At 38.5% G+C, this 23,458-nt stretch overlaps 1 protein-coding gene across 19 annotated transcripts in view; it reads left to right on the top strand.

Annotated features, from left to right (window-relative positions):
• epb41l2 (erythrocyte membrane protein band 4.1 like 2) overlaps positions 1-23,458 on the top strand; it is a 122,839-nt gene that overhangs the window by 60,334 nt on the left and 39,047 nt on the right. For all 19 annotated transcript variants that reach the window (XM_033021273.1, XM_033021272.1, XM_033021262.1 and 16 more), the window contains 6 exons: positions 1,048-1,152; positions 12,288-12,330; positions 12,822-12,897; positions 16,051-16,269; positions 17,711-17,798; positions 22,943-23,095. In XM_033021273.1, the coding sequence (XP_032877164.1) occupies positions 1,048-1,152; positions 12,288-12,330; positions 12,822-12,897; positions 16,051-16,269; positions 17,711-17,798; positions 22,943-23,095 (684 nt within the window). The remainder of the gene's footprint in view (positions 1-1,047; positions 1,153-12,287; positions 12,331-12,821; positions 12,898-16,050; positions 16,270-17,710; positions 17,799-22,942; positions 23,096-23,458) is intronic.

Raw genomic sequence — 23,458 nt, 5'->3', positions numbered from 1 at the left:
TTTTTCCCTTTATCCCTCTCCACCTACATTCCTTCCGCTGGCTTCACAATTTTCACATCTTCTATCCATATCACACACTTTAGCATCTTTGGCCTTTGTCCAACCATATGCCTATCAATAACCCCCCCTCACCTGTATGCACCTGTCACTCACCAGGCCTGTCCAACCATATTTCTGTTTCACGTTTCCTCCTCTTTTCCACTCCTCCCCCCCCAACCACCACCATCAGTCTGAAGAATGGTCACGGCACATAACGTCACCTGCCCATGTTCTCCAGGGATGCAGCCTGACTCAGTGTTACTCCAGCACCTTGTCTCTCTTTTACGTCTGTTGTTGAGCTTGGTTATTTCCAGTCATCCATGCTGGGTAGGCCATGTTGTTCACATGTCCAATAACAGACTCCCAAAATGAGCATTATTTTGAGATCTGTCTTGCAGAGAGGTTACCAGGCAATAAGGAAAAGATTCAAGGACATGTTTAAAACCTCCATGAGGAAATGCAATATCATTAACTCTTGGGAATTCCTGGCCCACGACTGGAGATGTTTGAGTGGTGAAGCAATACTTCAGCCATTACAGAGCTTCCACGTGCTCTTGGTCCATGGACTCGAGATTCCCAATTCCATCCAGTTATTCATTTTAAATGTATTGTGGATATAGATGGGAATTGAGATGAGGAATTGTTCATTCATAATTACTCCAAAGCTGAGTAAGCATGCAGAGTTAACCTAGGGTTACATATGGCACATTTCTTTATCTGAAGGATTGCAAATTACATCTGGTTCCGTGTCAACCTAGAAATATTCAGGTTGATGTTGGAAACTTTCAACAGTCCCTTTGGACAAAAAAATAAAATTTTGGGTTAAAGACTCGTTTCCAGAACTAAGATATGAGGCATGTATCATTTAAAAATATATTATATCCTGTAGCTAAACTTTTATTCTCCCGCTCAGCAACTCCCCTGATATTTGCTAATGATATGGTATTTTGTATTTCTTATTTTGCACATTGGTTAAATTATAAACTTGCCTTTATCTGTTTTTTTCAGAAACATGCTAAAGGACAAATAATGTTGGACAAGGTGTGCGAACAAATCAACTTGTTAGAAAAGGATTATTTTGGTCTTACTTTTCGGGATGCCACAGGCGAAAAGGTAATTTATGACTTAAAACTGTTCATGGGTTATAATCATTCAAATGGAAATATTTTTGAGTAGAACAGAAAATTCATTAGAAACTTTATCAACATAAATAGGACACCTAAACATTAATCTTTAAACATTAAAGGTAGCTATTGTTCAGTTATAAAGCCGTCTCTAATTGTTTTGGAGGTATTTTAATGACAATAGACAATAGGTGCAGGAGTAGGCCATTTGGCCCTTCGAGCCAGCACCACTATTCAATATGATCATGGCTGATCATCCTTTCCTGCCGCCTTGCCATATCCCCTGACTCCGCTATCTTTAAGAGCTCTATCGAACTCACTCTTGAAAGCACCCAGATAATTCACCTCCACTGCCTTCTGAGGCAGAGAATTCCACAGATTCACAACTCTCTGGGCGAAAACGTTTTTCCCCATCTCCTTTCTAAATGTCCTACCCCTAATTCTTAAACTGCCACCCCTGGTTCTGGATTCCCCCAACACTGGGAACATGTTTCCTGCCTGTAGTGTGTCCAATCCCTTCATAATCTTATATGTTTCAATAAGATCCCCTCTCATTCTTCTAAATTCCTGAGTATACAAGCCCAGCCGCTCCATTCTATCAACATATGACAGTCCTGCCATCCCGGGAATTAACCTTGTGAACCTATGCTGCACTCCGTCAATAGCAAGAATGTCCTTCCTCAGATTTGGAGACCAAAACTGCACACAGTTTTGGTTACATCAGACAATCTGAAGTAACCAAAATGTCAAATTTAGCATTGTTTATTGAATAGTTGCAACTATGGTTGCAAGGGAGTCATAAAGTCGTAGAGCTTTACAGCATGGAAACAGTCTCTTTGACCCAATTAGTTCATGCAATATTCCAAAATGCAGCACCTTGCAGTTCACTGTGCAGTGTTTCCACTTTGAAGGAAATTACCCAAAATTCGGGAAATTCTGGTTGTCTTCGGGTAATTTTAGGGAAATTGAATAATTTAGGGAAATTTCCGCATCTGGCCCGCAAAGGGGTTTTAAGGTAATACACACAACACTGCCGGTTTGGACTCAAAGGTTTACACAGAGCGCTGTCAGTTTAACGCGTGGGAATTTAAACAAAGAGCTGTCGGCTGCAACGCTATGAGTTCTAAATATGGCGTTACCGGCTGCACAGCGCTGTGGGCTTTAAACATAGTGATTTGGCCACAGCGCATTGGGTCACAGACTGTCTGGGAAAATTCTCGTATAACAATGAATCTTTGGAATTATCTTTCTCAGATGAAGTTGAGCCTTTGATTATTTTTCAGGCGGTGGTAGAATTCTGGATAAGCCTAGTGGTGAAAAGTTACCAGTGGGCGGTGGGATTGCAGTTACATTGGGATTTACCTTTACAGAACAGTGGGCTCAAGAGGGAGAGAGAGGGTGGAGAGAGGGAGAAAGGGAGGTGTGTAGAGAGGGAGAGGGTAGGGAGAGTGGGCGAGAGAGGGAGAATGAGGGAGGGGGAGCGAGAGAGGGAGGGAGGGAATAAGAGGGAGAGAAAAAAATGAAAATGGGGGGGGGAGGGAGAGAGGGAAGGAGGGAGATGGAGGGAGGATGAAGAGGGGGAGGGAGGGGGGAGAGTGGGAGGGAGTGCAGAGACTGAGACACATGAGAGCAGGTTGAAAAAACGAAGACAACGAAAGCTGTTCGAGGCAACGAATGCTGCCTTGCATAACACTGTACAAGTGAGTAACAGAAGCAGTCAGATACAGTGTAGTTACATAGATCTATTTTGCCTTGTTCTTTGTGTTGTTAACATGTGCCCGCAAAGAAACCCCAACACAAATAGCACGCAGGAAGCATTTTGAAAATTTCAGGAAATACCATCAAATTCCAGGAAATTTAAGGGGAATTTATTTATTTTTTTGATGTGTGGAAGTACTGTCTCTGTTAAATTTCATCAACTATTCCTCAGCCCACCAACCCAACCAATCCAGATCATGTAATTTGTAATTTTTGACAACCACCCTCACTATCAATGCACCCACTTTAGTGTCATCTGCAAACGTACTATACACGCGTTCATTCTCATCCAAAGCATTGATATGGATGACAAACAGCAATGGGCCCAGAACTGAACCCTGAGGCACACCACTAGTCACAGGCCTCCAGTCCGACAAACAACCTTCCACCATGACCCTCTGCTGCCTTCCATGAAGCCAATTTTCCATCCAGTCGGCTTGCTGTCCCTGGGTCCCATGCAATCTAACAGAACAGCCTACCATGCGGAACCTCGTCCAATGCCTTGCTGTAATCCATATGTACAACGTCTATAAGTCTGCCCTCATCAACCTTTTTGATCACATCTTCAAAAAACATGACATGGGACATGATCTCCAACTTACAAAACTGTGCTGACTACCCCTAATCGGACCTTGTCCATCTAATTGCATGTATATCTTATCCCACATAATGCTCTCAAGTAACTTTCTTTCTTTCTTTTAAAATCTTTTAATTAATTTTTTTCAAAAGCAAAAGCAAACCCCCCCCCCCCAAAATGATAAACATGACAGTAATATTGGATCAGGATTACATTAATAACAAGTATAACCTAAGTATGAGTCCAGTGTCAAAATACACATTGAGTATAGACCTCTCGCTCATTATGTAAATCTAGTTAAGTGTTTAAAAGAGAACTTGTCTATATAAAAACAAAAAGATTTAAAAAAAATATATAATAATAAAAAGAGAGAAAAAAGAGAAAACCAAACCCCCTAAACTAGAAAAAAAGTAAAACAAAATCTGAGGTGCAAAGAATTTCAACAATTTAAGTCCCTGTTTGTCGCCGTCGTTTCCACTGTATAAAGGTAAAATAATAATTATAACAGTTGGAGAGGGGACAATTTATATAATGTAAAAATGTTGAATAAAGCTTCCCCAAGTCCTATCAAATTTAACCAAGGGTTCAACAATGTCACTCCTCATGTATTCTACATTTATTGGGCATTGGGTATTTTCTAAATCTTTTGTCCAAAACGTTAAATAGCGAGCATTAACTGCCCAATAGTAAAATCAAAGGTTCGGCAGTGCCAAACCACTGTCTTTTTTTGATTTCTGCAAGTATTATTTACTTAGTCTGGGATTTTTATTCTGCCATATATATGAAGAAATTTTTGAGTCAATAATATCAAAGAAAGATTTAGCAATAAAAATTGGTATAAAATAAATATCAAAGAAAGATTTAGCAATAAAAATTGGTCTGAAATAAATACAAAAATTTAGGTAGGATAAACATTTTAATAGCATTGATTCGGCCAATTAGAGATAAGGACATTGGTGACCATTTAGTAAACTGTTGTCGGATGTGGTCAATTAGGGGCGTAAAATTGGCTTTAAATAGATCTTTGTGTTTCTTGGTAATCTTAATGCCTAAATAAGTAAAACAGTCGGTAGTCAATCTAAATGGAAACTGTCCATAATTCAAAATTTGATTGTTTAATGAAAAAAGCTCACTCTTACTAAGATTTAGTTTATAACCAGAAAAATGACTAAATTTATTAAGTAGTGCTACTATTGCAAGATAGACTTCTCTGGGTTAGAGATAAATAATACCAGATCATCTGCATAAAGAGATAGCTTATGTGTCTTATTCTCACGAACAATACCAAAAATATTAGGGGATTAGTGGCCAAAGGTTCCAAAGCGATATCAAACAATAAAGGACTTAAAGGACAGCCCTGTCTAGTACCTCAAAATAGCCTGAAAAAAGGGGATCTCTGATTATTGGTAAGTACAGAAGCTTGAGGTATATGATACATCAGCTTGATCCAAGAGATAAATTTAGGACCAATCTTAGATGTTTCAAATTAATTGAATAAGTATTCCCATACTACTCTATCAAACGCCTTCTCAGCATCAAGTGAAATTACACATTCTGGAGTTTTATTTGACGCTGTTTATACAATATTCATTAATCTCCTAACGTTAAAGTGTGAGTAACGATTTTTAATAAAACTTGTCTGATCTTCAGAAATCATTTGCGGTAAAATATTTTCCAATCTCATAGCTGATATTTTTGAAAGAATTTTGGAATCTACATTTAACAGTGATATAGGTCTATATGATGTCACTTCACTAGGTCTTTATCTTTTTTAAGAATTAAAGAAATAGATGCTTCATAAAAGGATTGTGGTAATATATTCATTAAAAAGGCTTCTTTAAAAAATTTGCAAAGCCAGGGGGACAGTAAACTTGCAAAATACTTTTAAAATTCCACTGTAAACCCATCTAAACAGGGAGCTTTACCAGAATTCTTCGAGAGGATTGCTTTTCGAGCAGCAAAAAAGTTGGGCATGGTTGAATTTGAAGGATGCAAGTTTCGGTTTGTTCCTGATTACAGCCGTGAGCTTATGGGACTGAGAATGCCTTTCCATAATGTAATGTCGGAGTTGTTTAAGAAACAGCTGCGTCCTGCCTTGCTCTACCCAGCTAGACTGCGTATACGACTCCCTAATGGTAACAGACGATTTTTTAACAATCCGCAAGACGCTTCCAGTTTTCTGGAGGCTTATGGCGGTGGACACTGAAGCCACGACGGGGAGTTACTGATAGCCGACTGAGTTACAATCGGAGATTTATTGTTCCTATTTTGACAATATAACGCTCTGTAAATAATTAAGAATTTAATCGGATGTTATTTTCCAATTACTTTTTAGAATTTTAGTATGATGGTATCAAACCATAACTTTTAAGTTCTCTAAGATACTGTTAATTTAATGTAATGGTATTATACATTAACATTTAAGATTTTCTTTGTTAGCTCTTCCACTTTTAAAATGTCCTCCGAAGGATTTTTCTCCCTGTCTTTAGACAAACAGTGTGAAGCAGTTCTTGTTTCTCACAGTTTGCACGTACTTTGTCCTTGGATAAACAATGTGAAGCAGTTGTTTTTCACAGTTAGCATGTACTTTTTATCCATAATATCAATTTGTTTTGGCTATTGAGTGGTAAATATACCTTTTTTTAACGTTTGGAGCTGTCATTAGAAGAGACAGGGCTAGTTTTAGGGTTAGGGGAGGGGTTAGGTAGCGTACTGGTCAGTTTCGGGCTTTGCATGGGTGAGGGGGGGGGACTTTTGCTTTTAGTTTTTTTCTATCTGGGCAAAATTTGAACTACAAAAATGTCTGAAATGTCGTAACTTTCGGCACCGCCGTAGATTTTTCTCCTTCCAGTATCATGAACTGCTATGGTTACGAAATTAACCCTTTACATTCCACATGATTTTTACAAACAATATGGATGAAGTTATTAACTTCCCCTCATGGAATGTGAATGGTTTAAACCATCCCATTAAGAGGACATTTAAAAAAAAAGTTCTTCGTAGACTAAATGCTCAGATTATCTTTGTTCAGGAAATTCATGTAAGTAAAGATGACAATCAATGATTCTTTAAGTTTTGGAGAGAACAGCAGTTTCATTCAAATTCATAGGCGAAAGTGAAAGGAGTCTCTATTTTTATTGACTCAATCTCATTTGTTCATTATGAAACAATTTCTGATCCATATGGTAGATTTTTGATGATCACTGGTGTTCTTCATAACCAAAATGTTGTTATGGTGAATGTTTATGCACCTAATATTGATCACCCTGAGTTTTTTAAACAGTTAATCGCATCCTTTTCTAATTTAAATGAACATTTTTTGATAATGGGTGGAGATTTTAACTCTTGTTTGAACCCCTCGATGGACAGATCTGCATCCGATCATGTGCTTCCAAATAAATCCACTAATTTTATCAATTCTTTTTTTATTTGACTGAAATGTTAGAAGTCTGGACCCAAATGACTTAAATAATTTTCTTTTTTCTCTCACGTATACCATAGTTACTCTAGGATTGACTACTTAATAATAGATTCTCGGCTAGTTTCATCGGTCACTGAGTGTGAGTATGATGCAATTGCTATTTCTGATCATACACCATTGAAACTATCAATCAAACTACCTGATTCCAAGTTTAGTGCTAAACAATGGCGATTTAATACTACTTTGCTTCAAGATCTAAATTTCGTTAATTATATTAAAGATCAGATTGCCTTTTTCTTAACAAACTCTACTGAAGAAATATCCAATGGTGTAGTCTGGGATGCTTTTAAGGCATATATTCGTCGACAAATTATTTCATACTCTGCGGGATTAAAAAACAAACTAAAAATGAAATGTGCATATTGGCTGATGAGATTAAAGAAATTGATAAAAAATATTCAAATCCTCTTAGTTTAGAGCTCTATAAGAATAGAGTTGAACTTCAAATGAGACATGGTTTGTTATTAGTATCACCGATTGAGAATCAGCTACTTAAAACCAAAAGTCAATTTTATATACATGGTGATAAATCTGGCAAATTACTTGCCAATCAGTTGAAAGCTGTGTCAGCCAAACATCAGATGATTAAAGTGAGTAAACGGGATGGTACATTGACAGTAGATCATGATGAAATTAATAAATCCTTTCAGGAATTTTATACCTCCCTATACCAATCAGAATTTCCTACTGATTCCAATATAATGCATGAGTTTTTAAAGAAACTGAACTTGCCAAATTTACCATATAATGAGTCTCTGTTGTTAGACGAATCCATCACTGAGGAAGAAATACAGAAAGCAATCCTTTCAAGTAACTTTCTGGCCACAGATGTTAGGCTCACTGGCCTGTAGTTCTCAGGTTTTTCGCTGCAGCCCTTCTTAAATAGTCACAACATTTGCCACCTTCCAGTATTCACCCATATTTAGCTTCCCACATTTCCCTCGGATATATCTGATCAGGCCCAGGGAATTTGTCTGCATTCATGCACGTTAGGACCTTCAGCACCTCGGCCTTAATACTACCCTCAAGACAGTTCCATTCACTGCCCCAATTATTTTCGACTCCATGTCTTTCTCCATGGCAAAAACCAAGGTGTAATGCTCATTGAGGACCGTGCCCATCCCCTGTGGCTCCACACTGAGTTGACTGCTTGGGTTCCTGAGTGGCCCCATTCTCTCCCTCATTATTCGCGACTCGAATAATAGTCGCATCCTCTCCAGGAAGCGACTGAAGGACGGTTTCCCCCTTACCGTACCCTCTTCCCCCCCACATTATAAAAAATAAAAAATAAAAAAAACATACTTTAAACATAACAAAAAATAAAAAAGATACCGGACTGAAGGCGGAGGCAGCCAGTAACAGCACCACCGGATGTCCAAATGCCTTATTCTTGAACAGAGCCTCCGTTTCTTATGACATCCAGGCTTCCGTTTCTTTTGACATCCAGGCTTCCGTATGCCAACCTGCTTTGCCCTTCGCTCTAACAGGAATATGCATGTCCTGGACGCTTGTCAGCACACTTTTAAAAACATCCCACTTTCCGCACGTTCCTTGTCCTTCAAACAACCTGCTCCAGTCAACTAGAGTTATTTCCTATCTATACCTTCAAAGTTTGCCTTACCCTGATTTAGACTTTTAACTCGTGGGCCTGCCGTGTCCATATCCATAACTATCTTAAATCTAATAAAACAGTGGTCGCCTGGCCTAAAAGCTCATCCATGAACACTTCACCCACTTCTATCTCCCAATTTTTTAAGACTAGATCAAGCATTGCCCTCTCCCACATATGGCCCTCTACAGATTGCACAAGGAAACTTTCCTGAACACATTTGACAAATTATGTAGTTATAAAATTAATATTGAAACATGTTTTAAACATGGTTTTTAAAAGTGAATTTAAATAGCCTCGGCCAGTTTTCAGTATATAACCATATAACAATTTACAGCACGGAAACAGGCCATCTCGACCCTTCTAGTCCGTGCCGAACACGTATTCTCCCTTAGTCCCATATACCTGCGCTCAGACCATAACCTTCCATTCCTTTCCCGTCCATATAACTATCCAATTTATTTTTAAATTATAAAAACGAACCTGCCTCCACCACCTTCACTGGAAGCTCATTCCACACAGCCACCACTCTCTGAGTAAAGAAGTTCCCCCCCATGTTACCCTTAAACTTCTGTCCCTTAATTCTCAAGTCATGTCCCCTTGTTTGAATCTTCCCTACTCTCAGTGGGAAAAGCTTATCCACGTCAACTCTGTCTATCCCTCTCATCATTTTAAAGACCTCTATCAAGTCCCCCCCTTAACCTTCTGCGCTCCAAAGAATAAAGCTCTAACTTGTTCAACCTTTCTCTGTAACTTAGTTGCTGAAACCCAGGCAACATTCTAGTAAATCTCCTCTGTACTCTCTCTATTTTGTTGACATCCTTCCTATAATTAGGCGACCAAAATTGTACACCATACTCCAGAATTGGCCTCACCAGTGCCTTGTGCAATTTTAACATTACATCCCAACTTCTATACTCAATGCACTGATTTATAAAGGCCAGCACACCAAAAGCTTTCTTTACCACCCTATCTACATGTATGTACAACTTTTCTGATGGGTGAAGAGAAGGGATGGTTGAGGAAAGATAAACTTTGCCTAAGCTTAATAGTTTCAAGGATTCCTGAGATTCAAAGATAGTTAAAATTTGAAAGCCTAATAATAATTATATTAAACATGAACATTGAAAATTATGAAAGAAAACGCTGGGTTTATGATGCCTCAAAATATCCAATATATTTAAATATTTTCTTGAAAACCACTGCTTGAGTGCACATTGTTGAGCCGTTCAGTTCATCTGTCTATTACCAGGAATTTTAATCAGTATGTTGGAAACGAAATGCAGTACTGAAAGATTTGCAATGGTTCCTGTGCTATTTTTTGTTCTCTCCTTTTCTGTATCTTTCAGTTTCATTCTCTTTCATGCATTTAGTATTGAGGCACTTAAAAGAGAATCATTTATTTTAACCACTGCAAATGAAAGCAAGTTCCACAATTGAACCACTGGTAAAGATGTTACCCCCATACTCTGAAAGTATTTTTCATTGATTTCTTTCATACCTTATGGATGATCTAAGTTTTAAATCAATGAGAAATGATGCAGATTTTGTAGTGTTTTAATTTATGTTTGTTTTAAGATAAGATCTTGGTAAAAGTAAACAAGTCTTATTTACAGTATGAGCATTCGTACATAACTGAAGTTTAATTGTGGTTTAACTGAATGAAGCTTGATTCTTGTAATATGACTTACAAAATGTGCTATCCTGAGTTGTAGGTGTTAACAAGAATTTGCTATATAGTTCAAAATGATCTGTCTGTCCTGCGCTAGCTCTAATTCTATGGATGCTATTGTTACTTTTTGGCAAATTTCTGATTTTTTTTGCTTCCTCCTCTGCAGTGGCTGTTGTTGACTCCGTGTTAAAATGCTAAAAATCTTTGACTTTTAGTGTGCTTTGCTGAATACTTGATTTATTCTTCTCCTTATTCAGTTGTCACAGGCAGCTATTTATTAACCAGCTGTTCTCAGCTGCAGCTGGATAGAATGTGAGCTGCATAGTTGCATATCAAGCACCATTTAGTTGTGTCGTAAGGCTGCGCACTGCGTTAGTTGTGGGGAACTTATAGTTAAGTGTATTGTGAATTACTCCATTTTGCTTAATATTGAGATGTTTTTGTCAAGTTACATTATTGTAAAAAGGGAAATGTTACAGTGTAATTTGCTGAATTGGTAGAGATCTGTGGTGAAACCAATCCTGAAGAATTTCTGTACTGAAAGATAATTTAATATTAACTGTTTTAACATTAAATGCCCCAATATACACCAAAAACTGTACATGTTTTTATCTTGTGGTTTTCGGACTAGTGAGTATTGCACTTGGACGGGTGTAGGACGAAGAGTATTAGTACACTGACTAAATTTAATTGAGGGACATTTATTTTTACTACATTTGTTTTTTAGTGTAATAAAAAATATATACAGCAGTTTAGAAATAGTACATTAAATTTACTGGTACCTGACATTTTGGAATTTTTCAAGTAATTTGCCACAAATCGTACTGATCTAGCTCTGTACATTTCAGGAGCAGACATTTTGTGATTCATATTTGTGCACTGTTAGTAGCAGCATAATACAGGTGAGATCTGAAGCAACTGAAAAATTTGGGGATTTTTAAACCTCAGGATAAAACCACTTCTAATATTTATAATCTTTTTAATTTGTTCTGCTTGCTTTGATTGGGCTCTGCTCTCAAGTACCCTGCCACTGGGCCCAAATCACAGGATGCAGCCGCTGTGATGTTTCTTTGAAATACATATATTTTCTTCAAATGTCCAGCATTAATTGAGTAAGCTGCTTTGTGTAGCCTAATTGAATAAAGGTAAATGTTTGGGCAAATTATTTGCACAGGGACTTTTTTTCCTGAATTCAATTTTTAGCTTTTATTAATATCGTACATGAGGTTGCTATAATGAAATATGTCAGATAACAACAGAAAGTGAGATAGCAGGCATATTGGGATAATTTCTCCTAGCTGGTTGTAATGGTTTGTGTAAAACAATTATTTTGTGTTCATAGAAATTTAATTTCAGCAGAAACCTGAACAATGAGCTGATGTAATTTTGATAAAATTCAAAGGGGAAATTTAGTTCTTCACTTCCACAAAGATTTTAAATGCAGTAAATTATTATACTTCTCTGACATAATGGAAAATAAAAGGGTGTGTTCAGTTTGCAGTTTCAATATTGAAAATCTGTTGGAGTGTAACATTTTTTTGTCTTAATTCTTAATTGCTCCTCGGATAGTAATGTTTTGATAGATAAACATTCTTCCCTAATGGTGGTTGAAATGTTCAGTGAAAGTGATCTCTGCTTCGAAGGGAAAAATGTGAATCAGAATATGTAAAAATCTTGTGAAAGTTGGCATTTTTAAAGCTTTAATTGCAAATATAGGATGAAATATTCATTCAGGCTGTTCTCTGCGAGCTGAGCCATTGTGATGTCATAATTTGAAGCTGGTGGTTTTAATTTCAGTCTTTTGATGATTTTAAACTTTAATCAGTTATAAGTCGAGAAATAAAGCATGATGTGATCCCGGCCTCGACGGGGAAAAATGTCAACTGGAATATGTAAAAATGTTATCGTTACCGCGTAGTTTTTTCGCGAAGTTGTGAAACCACATATAAACACCAACAAGATCAGAGTTTTAATATGATAGATTGTTATTGCATTGATTCATTCTGAAGTATTATTCTGTCTTTTAGAATTGGTTGGACCCTGCCAAGGAAATAAAGAAACAAATTCGAAGTGAGTACATTGCCTGATCGGCCATAGTGTGACTAGGGGCATTGAAGATTGATTTGCATGAGCAAGCACTGGTATCTTGCAAGATGTGTTCCTAGAAAGGAGAACGCTAACAGTATCAGAGGTAAAACAGTTCTTTTTAGTAATATATACAAAGAGAACTGTATTACTGACAGTGCTGCAGCGCCAAGAATATGGTGCAAATTCCACAGGTTGTCTCTAGTTTACGAACGCCTGTCTTGCATACTGCCGTACAAACAAATAAGGGACTGGTGGGATGGGTTTGCTAGCTGCTACGGGGCTGGGTACACACTGACGTAAGATGTTGATGCATTTAATTTTGGTTTGTCATAGCTTATGGATGAAGTCGAATAACACAGCTAACTGAATTTGTGTAATTATACAGTCTTAGATATGTGCAGTGACAGTGAAGCATTTAAAACATTTTCTCTTGGCCACATGTCATTTTAAAATAGAATTGTATGTAATTGCAGGTTGTGCTTGGCACTTTAATTTTAATGTAAAATTCTACCCTCCGGATCCTTCACAACTAACTGAAGACATCACAAGGTATAAATTCATCAGATTAGTTAAATTCTTATGAAAGTAATTAAATAAAAACTAATTTAGTAATCTATATATTTAAACAAACTTTTATAACGTATTATAAAATATTACATTTACTAAAATATGTTCTAATGAGATGATACATTCTAGGGCATGATTGCCAAATGCAAATAATATATTTAAAATAATTTCAGGTGTGTATTGAAAGAACCTGACCAATTTGTGCTGCCTGTTGCCAAACAATCCAAACTGAATTGCCAATAATCGTTCATTCAAACTGAACCTGTGAGCACAAGCTGAGAGTCTAGAGTGACAAGTAGTGATTGTCGCTGGATCTGTCAATCTATTATGTTCCTGCGGCAGATCCAAAGTTGACATTCCTCAGCTTTATGCTGGGAAAATGACTATTCTGATCATAGCCAAATCTAGAATCCCTGTGGAAATCAGTGGCGTCTTTGATTAAACATAGGATCTCACACTTCACTGATTTCAATGGGACTTCTTGGCTTGTGAAATATGATGCAACAGGTCTTTCAAATTATTTTAGTTTGTTGATCCTTCAAATTATTTTGAAGTTTCCAATTAACATTTTGAAGTAATTATTTTAATTTAACTTTAGTAGTTTTTGAAGGTAGACACAAAATGCCGGCGTAACTCAGCAGGACAGGCAGCATCTCTGGAGAGAAGGAATGGGTGACGTTTCGGGTTGAGACTCTTCTTCAGTAGTTTTAGTTGGTTTTGAATGTCTCTGAAAGTCGACGTTTAAAATGTTAAAGAATTTGAAAGCGACATGGTTTGGGTTGTTCTGCCAAAGGCTTTTGGGGGATTTCTGGAACTGCCTCTGCAGTCTGCCATTTGAGACATGGTCACCTTCCAGTTATCGTTGACCAACTCATTGGAGGGAGGTAGTTAGGGGTTAGGCAGGAGTGGCACATGTGCAAATTGTGGCTGATCGTCCAATTCAGATCCAATTTCCCCTCAAATTTCATGATCCTTTTAGTTGTAATGTCCTTCATTGTTGCAATCCTCATTCATTCCTTCACAACACTTTGGATCTTTATCAGAAAAACGACCATGGTTCAGGAATGCAACTTCATAAGGTCATAAGTGATAGGAGTAGAATTAAGCCATTCGGCCCATCAAATCATGGCTGATCTACCTCTCTCTCCTAACTCCATTCTCCTGCCTTCTCCCTATAACCTCTGTACTAATCAAGAATCTATCTATCGCTGACTTAAAAATATCCACTGACTTGGCCTCCACAGCCTTCTGTGGGAAAGAGTTCCACAGATTCACTGACCAAAGAAAATTCTCATCTCCTTCTTAAAATAACGTATTTTAATTCTGAGGCTAAGACTTCTAGTCCTAGACTCTCCCGCTAATCACTATTGACTAGTGGAAACATCCTCTTCACATCCACTCAGTCCAAGCCTTTTACAATTTTGTGTGTTTCAATGAGGTCCTCCCTCATTCTTCTAAACTCCAGCGAGGAATCCTGCATCAGCACTCCCAAGTCCCTTTGCACCTCCGATTTCTGGATTCTCTCATTTAGAAAATAGTCTACGTTATTATTCCTACTACTAAAATGCTTGACTCCACACTTTGCTACACTATATTCCATCTGCCATTTCTCTGCCCACTCTCCCAACCTGTCCAAGTCCTTCTGCAGAATCCCTGCTTTCTCTACACGACCTGCCCTTCCACCTATCCGTATCATCCACAAACTTGGCCACAAAGCCTGCAATCCCCTCGTCCAAATAATTAATATACCACGTTAAGAGTAGTGGTTCCAGCACCGACCCTTGTGGACCTTCTAATCACTTTTTCAATGATGGGTATATGGAATGAACTGCTGGAGGAGATAGTTGAGTCAGAAACAATAAGATTTAAAAGGCATTTGGACAGGTATATGGATAGGAAAGGTTGAGGGATATAGGGGACTGAAGTCTCAGACAAGCTGCACAGGACTCTGGAAATGATCTGCCCGCTTTTCTGTATTTGTTGGTTTATAAATACTGATCCACTCTAGTGATGAATGTTCTTCAGTTATCTAGCACTTAGTCCTACAGCATGGATCCAGGCCCTTCGGCCCAACTTGCCCACACTATATTCAACGTCCCATCTACCTCAATTTGGCCCACATCCCTCCAAACCTGTCCTGTCCATGTACCTGTCGAAATGTTGCTTGAATGTTGCAATAGTACCAGCCTCGGCTACCTCTTCTGGCAACTCGTTCCATACACCCACTTTTGTGTGAAAAGGTTACCCCTCAGATTCTTATTTAATCTTGCTTCCCTCACCTTAAACCTATGTCCTCTAGTTCCTGATTCTACACTGGGCAAGAGACTCTGTGCATCTACCCGATCTATTCTCTCATAATTTTATACGCCTTTATAATAGACAATAGGTACAGGAGTAGGCCATACGTCCCTTCAAGCCAGCACCGCCATTCAATGTGATTTTTAGCTGATCATCCACAATCAGTATCCCGTTCCTGCCTTCTCGTCATATCCCCTGACTCCGCTATCTTCAAGACCCCTATCTAGCTCTCTCTTGAAAGTTTCCAGAGAACCGGCCTCCACCGCCCTCTGAGGCAGAGAATTTCACAGACTCACAACTCTCTGTGTGAAAAAGTGTTTCCTCATCTCCTTTCTAAACAGCTTACCCCTTATTCTTAAACTGTGGCCCCTGGTTCTGGACTCCCCAACATCGGGAACATGTTTCCTGCCTCTAGCGTGTCCAAACCCTTAATAATTTTATGTTTCAATAAGATTCCCTCCCATCCTTCTAAATTCCAGAGTATACAAGCCCAGCCGCTCCATTCTCTCAGCATATGACAGTCAATGATCACCCCTCATCCTCCTGCGCTCTAAGGAATAGAGTCCTAGCTTGCTCAACCTCTCCCCATAGCTCAGACCCTTGAGTCTTCTGCAAGTTACAACAGAATATTTGCAATACTGTTTTTATTTGTTGTGAGATCCCTTCCCTGTAAAAACACAAGCCATAATGTATGAATAAGGATGAATAAAATTAAAAAGGTGAGATTAAGATGGACTCAAATCATACAAAATTAAGTGTATTTATTGAATTAAACTATACAATTCTTGGTTTAAATGTGAGTTTAAGAAACAGTTGAGAATCCGTTATCTCTTGCAGATATTACTTGTGCCTTCAACTCCGCCAAGACATCGTATCTGGTCGTTTGCCATGTTCTTTTGTAACTCATGCCCTTCTTGGTTCCTGCGCATTGCAAGCGGAACTTGGAGATTATGATGCCAATGAACACAAAGCAGGCTACGTTACAGAATTGCAGTTTTCTCCAAACCAGACAAAAGAATTGGAAGAGAAAATTTCTGAACTGCATAAAACACACAGGTAGAAATTAGTCACAATTGCTTGCAAAGCATATTTACTTAAGTAATCAAACACTTATAGTAAATCATAAAGATAGCAGTGTGAAAATGACTGAAGCACTTATCTGATGGCCTATTTAAATAATAATATACTTTGGAATGTCTATGTCCTAGCAAAATGTTGAAATGCAATTTTTAGCCGGTATAATTTTCTTTTGAAAATCAAAAAGCTGCACGTACTGAAAATACAAAATAAGAATAGAAAATGCTGGAAACCCTCAACAATGCAGGCAACATTTTTGGAATGCGGAACAGTTAGTTTAGGGTTGAAGGCATTTCATCAAAACATGGAAAGAGAAAACCTGTAAGTTTCAGAAAGGGTTGGTGAAGGATGGTTTGTCTTGGTGACTATTGATGAAGCCATCTGATAAATTAGTGAGAGCCATCAGGTGAGTGAAAAACAAAGGAACATGTAGAAGCTAATAAATGCAGTTCAAAGTTTTAGGAAATGCATGCAAATCAAAAGTGTCAGTGGAGAGAGAAAAACCTGAGTAAATATTATTAATAACTACAATCGAACTGACCATTTCTGATGCAGAGAAAGTGAGTTATGTAACATTGATGAAATCTATATTAAAGCTTGAGGACTGTAACATGCTAATTGAAAGATCTTACTCAAAGTTGCATTGGATTTAAGTGTAGAAAGCCATAAAGAGTGCTCAGAGTGCGATAGATAAATGAAGTGACAGGCTACTGCAGGCTTGGTTACCCCAGAAGACAATAAAGATGCTCTGCAAAGCAGTCTCTGTTCAGTGCTCAAAAGTGGAAGAGATCACATTATGAACACTAAATGAAATGCACTAAATTGGAAGAAGCGCAAGGGAGTTGCCAGTTAAGACTGTATTGCATACTTAACCAATCTCCCCACAATAAATCATAAATTGCAGATAGACACAAAAAGCTGGAGTAACTCAACAGGACAGGCAGCATCCCTGGAGAGAAGGAATGGGTGACGTTTTAGATCGAGACCCTTCTAAATTGCTATGGCTTTTCCCTCATTCCAGCTGATAAGCTTGGTCAGCATTTTAAACCATTTGGGAGATGTGCTTAATTAACAATAAATTCAGATGACTCAAATGTCAAGTTTTAATGTACTTACAAATCAGGTAAAACAAGTAAGGTGCAACAATTCAAAATGCTCTCTTGTATCTTAATTCTGAAATGATTAGTGTTTTACACTGTTATTCAGTGTAATTTAGCTCACTTATGCTTGTACTGTTCAAATCATATACATTACAGATAATTGACCTATGATATTAGTGAATTTAAATTAATGTATTTTATTCTCATTTAAAATTTTTAAATGGGAAATCTGTGAACTTTAATAGTTGTTCTTTTTTTAAACTGAATTTACCACTTAAATTTATGCTGCCTTTACAGTGGATTTCTTGTTTCTTTACCAGGGGTTTAACTCCAGCCCAGGCTGATGCTCAATTTCTGGAAAATGCCAAAATGCTTTCCATGTATGGTGTAGACTTGCACCATGCAAAGGTAAATAGTTACTAGTTGGTTAAACAATTATGGAGGAAGGGAAGAGAGGTGCTAGGTTGACAAAATCAAGTTGAGTGTCAAATCACAGTACTTGTGATAATATATTACAGCATTTGGTGTTCATTTCAAATCATTTTGATCCTTTACTATCTATCATTGGAATAAGCAGCAAACACTTGTGGTTGTGTTTCAAATATAAAGTAGTCACTCGTTCTGTTTTCCATTTGATTCTTTTGCTGCTAACATCTACATATTCATCTGTCGTTTCACACAGCCAGTAAAATTAACCTGTATATGTTCAATGCAAAGAATTTGAGGTATACAAAATTCATCATTTGTATTGCAGTCACATAATAGCTTGAATCACACTTGCTTTTTCCAGAGAGTTTAATGACTATTAGAAATGGCTGACAAGGCCTTTGGTCCTCTGGGTATACAAGGAGTTACCATTCATGGGCTGCTCTTCTTTATCTGACAACTGTAGCAGAAAAGCATTGAGAATGCTGCGAGCCTTAAACCCACAGGAATAACTACTCTGTGCCAAGTACAATTTGAGCCGTTGTTTTGCAGTAAGTCTGCATTGTTTGTCATCAAGCCCTGCTAACATGCTCCACCCAGCTCATTCAACTTGTTGTCTTAGAGATCATGAAGCAGCCCACACACTGAGAGTAGCAAAGATATATGCACGTATGAATTAGGAGAATTGGTTCATTTGGCCCTTCAGTATGCTTTGCCATTTAATAAGATTGTGGCTGATTTGACTAACCTTATCTTCATATTCCTGTCTAGTCATGGTAACCATTCACCCACATACCAAGAACCTGTCTATCTCTGACTTAAAAATATTCAGGTTACTTCCACTGTTCTTTGAGGAAGTGAGTTTCCAACATTACTTTCTGAAATAATAAATATACCGCTTCTATCTTAACTAAGTGAGTTTGGCATGGGTAAGTATGGATATTGAATAATAAAAGGCAAAATTAGGTACTTCCTTGATCAGCAAGTGAATGAATGGTTATCAGATACAGGTGGGACTGTGGAGTTGTGGTTGTAATCAGAAGAACTAAGCATATTCAGTGGCGGTGTAGGATTGAAGGGGCTGAGTTGCCCACCGCTCTTAATTTGCATGCTTGTATTTTCCTGAGTTTGTGATATTGTTGTTCCTTTGTAGCGAGGACTGAATCCTGGAACTTCTCACTTTGTAACATGATGGGAGTACTTGATTAAGTGGACTGCAGATATTCAGGATGGTGTCTCACTATCACCACCTTGAGGGCTGGTGAGGATGGGCAATAAATATGGTGATTTGTCAGCAATACCCAGATTCCATAAGTAAAAGTAGTGAAATTAATGAAAACTGATTTTGGATTTAAAAATAAGAGAAATTGGCAAATGATAGTGACAAATTTTAAGTACAAATTTGCCTATTAGACAACCAGCATAGAATAATAGTGAGAAGTTATATTTTTTAGACTGGCAAGAGACGTGATGTTCTCTAGCTGTGTTCAGACCTTTTAGTTTTATACAGTGGTGTTAGATGTTCATGTGCATGAAGGTGAAATTTGAGAAGCCGTAGCTTTAATTTAATTTTTTTTAAAGGGGATTATTGGCCAGTGCAAAAAAAATCTCTTAAATCAATGGGTTAGACCCCACTGGTGAGACCACTTTTTCACACGGATAAAATGCATTGACGAAAGTTTGGACAAGATATACTATGGCTAAGGGATTTTAGTTATGTGGTGAAATGGAGGTCCTTATCCCAGAGGCTTAACGATGAGTTTATCAAATAACTTTTTTTTCCAGAATAAAAGTGACTGTAGCTGGAGAATACTATTTTCTGATTTTGCAAAGATTAGAATTTTGTGCATCATGATCTGTATCATGTCACTTGACGGAGCATTGTAAGCTATTTAATAAATCCTTTCAAAAGAACATAAGCATGGATATTTTTAAAGCAGAGATAGGTCGATTCTTGATTAGTACGGGTGTCGGGTTATGGGGAGAAGGCAGGAGAATGGGGTTAGGAGGGAGAAATAGATCAACCATGATTGAATGGCGAAGTAGACTTGATGGGCCAAATGGTCTAATTCTGCTCCTATCACATGACATGAGCGTATGATAAATCCTACCGGGGAGGTAGGATTAATTGAATAGCTGCAATCAGTGCAACATTTGAATGCCGTTAAGGAGCCTCCCACAAAACTGCTCTCAATTAGTATCGAGGGGAAAATGCTCCAGGAAATATGAGGAAAATAACACACTGTTGGAGGTATCCGGTGGGTCAAGCAGGATTGGTTCAGGCGAAGGGGAGGTCAACGTTTCAGGTCAAGACACTACATCAGAAAAAGTCAGGAGTGTGATGGAATATTCTTTCCTTCATGAGTACAACTCCAACTGCTGTCAAGTAGCGCTACACCATCCAGGACAAGGCAGCCAGTTTGATTTAAGCCCAGTCCTGCACTGCAGATATTCACCTACTGGGTTCCAAAGAGCAGTTCTATGCTTTCGACCTTCGAAAGGGCCAGGAAAGAGGGACAACAGAAGTCTCTCCAGGTGATTCAGAGGTTCACATGCACATCCTCTAACCTCATCTGGTGTTCCCGATGTGGCCTCCTGTACATCGGTGAGTCCAAGCGTAGACACTGCAATGGTTTTACCAAGCACTTGCGCTCGGCCTGCCAAAGCCTACTGGATCTCCCAGGGCTGACCATTTTAACTCCCCATTCCTATACTGACCTTACTGTCCTGGATCTCCTCCATTAACAGATTGTCCGTGTGAGGCCAGATGCAAACTTGAGGAACAGCATCTCGTATTCCGCACGGGTAACTTACAAACCAGCGGTATGAACACTGAATTCTCCAATTTAGGTAACCACTAACAACCCCAACCAACCTCCATGCTTTCTCTCCCTAACTCCCCCTTGCCCGCAGATGGACTCGTACATATTCCCCCCCCCCCCTCCCCCACATTCCTTCCTCTGGCTTCACAATTTGAAACTCTTTAATCAGCCTTTAATATACTTGTATATATATTTTATTCACAATAATAAAAAGTCCAGGACTGCATCAGGGTGCTGTCCCTCACCTTCAGGGCATGTGCAGTGGCTCTGTCGATTTCAGGCTTGTCCCGGCAGCTCGGTCCTGGTCTTCAAAGGAGGAAGCGTGGCAATCTCACACCTTCTGCCTTAATCTTTGGCCTTTGTTGCAACATTCGACCTAACAACCCCACCTCACCTGTGTCCACCTATTACCAGCCACTGTCCTGCCTCTTCTCCCAGATTTATTTTTCCCTAGCCCCTCCATCACTATCAGTTTAAAGAAGGATCCCCTCCCAAAACATCACCTATCCATGTTCTCCAGAGATGCTTCCTGACTTGCTGAGTTTCTCCAGCATTTTGTGTTCTATTGTGCAAACCAGCTTCTGCAGTTCCTTGTTTCTGTTGCACGAGAATATCATTACCTGCAGTTGCTCTTCAAAGTTGCATGTTCCTGACTTGGAAATATATCACTAATTTCATTACTAAGTTTAAGTTCTAGAATTCCTTCAGCAATGGTTTGTGGGAATAATTTCCCTTCAAATATTGCAGTGATTCAAGAATGTGGTTCATTAGAAGCAGAGTCTTGATTGAAACATTGGTTATCCCTTTACCACCTCAGATGCTTCCTGACCCACTGATTTCCTTCAGTTTGTTTATTTTCCCCTAGATTACAGCATTTGCAGTCTTTTGTGACTTCAGTGGTTAGAAATGGGCAGCGTGGTGACACAGTGGTAGAGTTTCTGCCTTACAGTGCCAGAGACTCGAGTTCAATCCTGACCGTGGGTGCTATCTGAATGGAGTTTGTACTTTCTCCCCGTGACCTGAGTGAGTTTTCTTCGGTTGCTCCGGTTTTCTCCCACACTCCAAAGATGTACAGGTTTGTAGGTTAATTGGCTTCGGTAAAAATTGTAAATTGTCCAGAGTGTGTGTAGAATAGTGTTAGTGTGCGGGGACCGCTGGTTGGCATGGACTGTTTCTGCACTGTATCTCAAATTAAACTAAATTAATCATTGCTTGCACAAAGGAAAATAGTTGTAGTTGTTGATAGCTGATCATCCTAGCTCTCCAGCAAGCCAGAGACTGGATATTTACTGGGTAATATTCACTACTGACTTTACAAATTCCCCCCACCATTTACAAGGGACGTCAGAACTGTGGGGGAATATTCTCCCACTCTTAGATGAAATGCAGCTCCATTTACTGTCAAATTGCACGACGCCACCACAACAATACAGCTCGTTTAATTGCCACTCAATCAATTATCCTGAAAATCCATTCCTTATACCACCATCTGTAACCTAGCGTTATTCACCTCGGCTGCTCCAGTAGCACCTCCAATGCCTCCATCCTCTACTATCATGAACAACAAAGGAATGGGAATACAATTACAGCTGTCTAAAAAAGAGTCCCAACCCGAAGAGTGGTCTGTCCATTCACTCCAAGTCTGATGGACCTGATGAGTCCCAGCATCTGCAGTCTCATGTGTCTCCAGAACACAATTATCTGCAGTTTAACTTCAGAGTCGTACATCATTCCTGACTTGTAAATATATTGCTTATTTTTGTTGTTACTTCATCTGTCCTGGAACTCCCCTCTCAACATCATTGTGCGAATACCTTCACTACAAATGCAACAGCAGTTCAAAAATAGGTTTACTGGCAATTTCTCTAGGACATTTCAGGATGGATGATCAATGCTGGCCAAATTCTGGAGAATGGTGACAGGGGATGAGGAGAAAAGCATGAGTGGCGTGAAAATAAATTTTACATTTGAATTTGCATCCTGAGTATGAGCCAAAAATTTGAGATAATGAATCGGTGTCTAAAGAAGGATCCTAATACAATGTCATCTATCCATTCCCTCCACAAATGCTACCTGACTTACTGAGTTCCTCCCACACTGTTTTGTACACCTATAGATGTTCTTCATGTTGGCTTTCCTTTATAAAATATTAAATAATATGAACTATATGCTGAAGATTTTTTTATTTCAAAAGGTTTTAATTGTCTACTAGCTTCATGTAACAATTGGACTTTAAGTTCAAGGTACCATAAAGCAAAGTTCATATTTTAACCAACTTTACTGTTTTTCTGTTGACTTTCATAGGATTCAGAAGGAGTGGATATTATGTTGGGTGTATGTGCAAATGGACTGCTCATCTACAAAGATCGTCTCAGGATTAACCGCTTTGCTTGGCCAAAGATTCTTAAAATTTCTTACAAGCGAAGCAATTTCTATATTAAAATTCGACCTGGAGAAGTAAGAATTTATCCAATATATAGTTTGATTAAATGTTGAATTAAGGCTAATAGAATACTATTCAGTCATGAGTGAAAATTGGAAATGTATTCATTAAATCCTCGAGAGGATCATTCCAAAATACGCAGAGCATAGAAATACCCGAGTAGAATTAAAATTGATCCATATAAACAGCAAAAGGACTGACAGCTCCACCATTTCGCTTGAGAAAGAGAAGATGCGAATAACCATCAAAGTAAAGGAAGACGGAGATTACTATTTTTTTGGATGTAGTTTCCTATAAAATGTCGACCCTATAACTGGTGAACAAAAGCACTACTCTTCATAGCACTATGTTTCAACCTCATCAGTAAATGCGCACAC

The sequence above is a fragment of the Amblyraja radiata genome, chromosome 5 (genome assembly GCF_010909765.2).
Source record: "Amblyraja radiata isolate CabotCenter1 chromosome 5, sAmbRad1.1.pri, whole genome shotgun sequence".
In the NCBI taxonomy this organism is placed as follows: Eukaryota; Metazoa; Chordata; class Chondrichthyes; order Rajiformes; family Rajidae; genus Amblyraja; species Amblyraja radiata.
The sequence above is the reverse complement of the archived record's forward strand: the minus strand, read 5'-3'. Positions and strand labels throughout refer to the sequence as shown.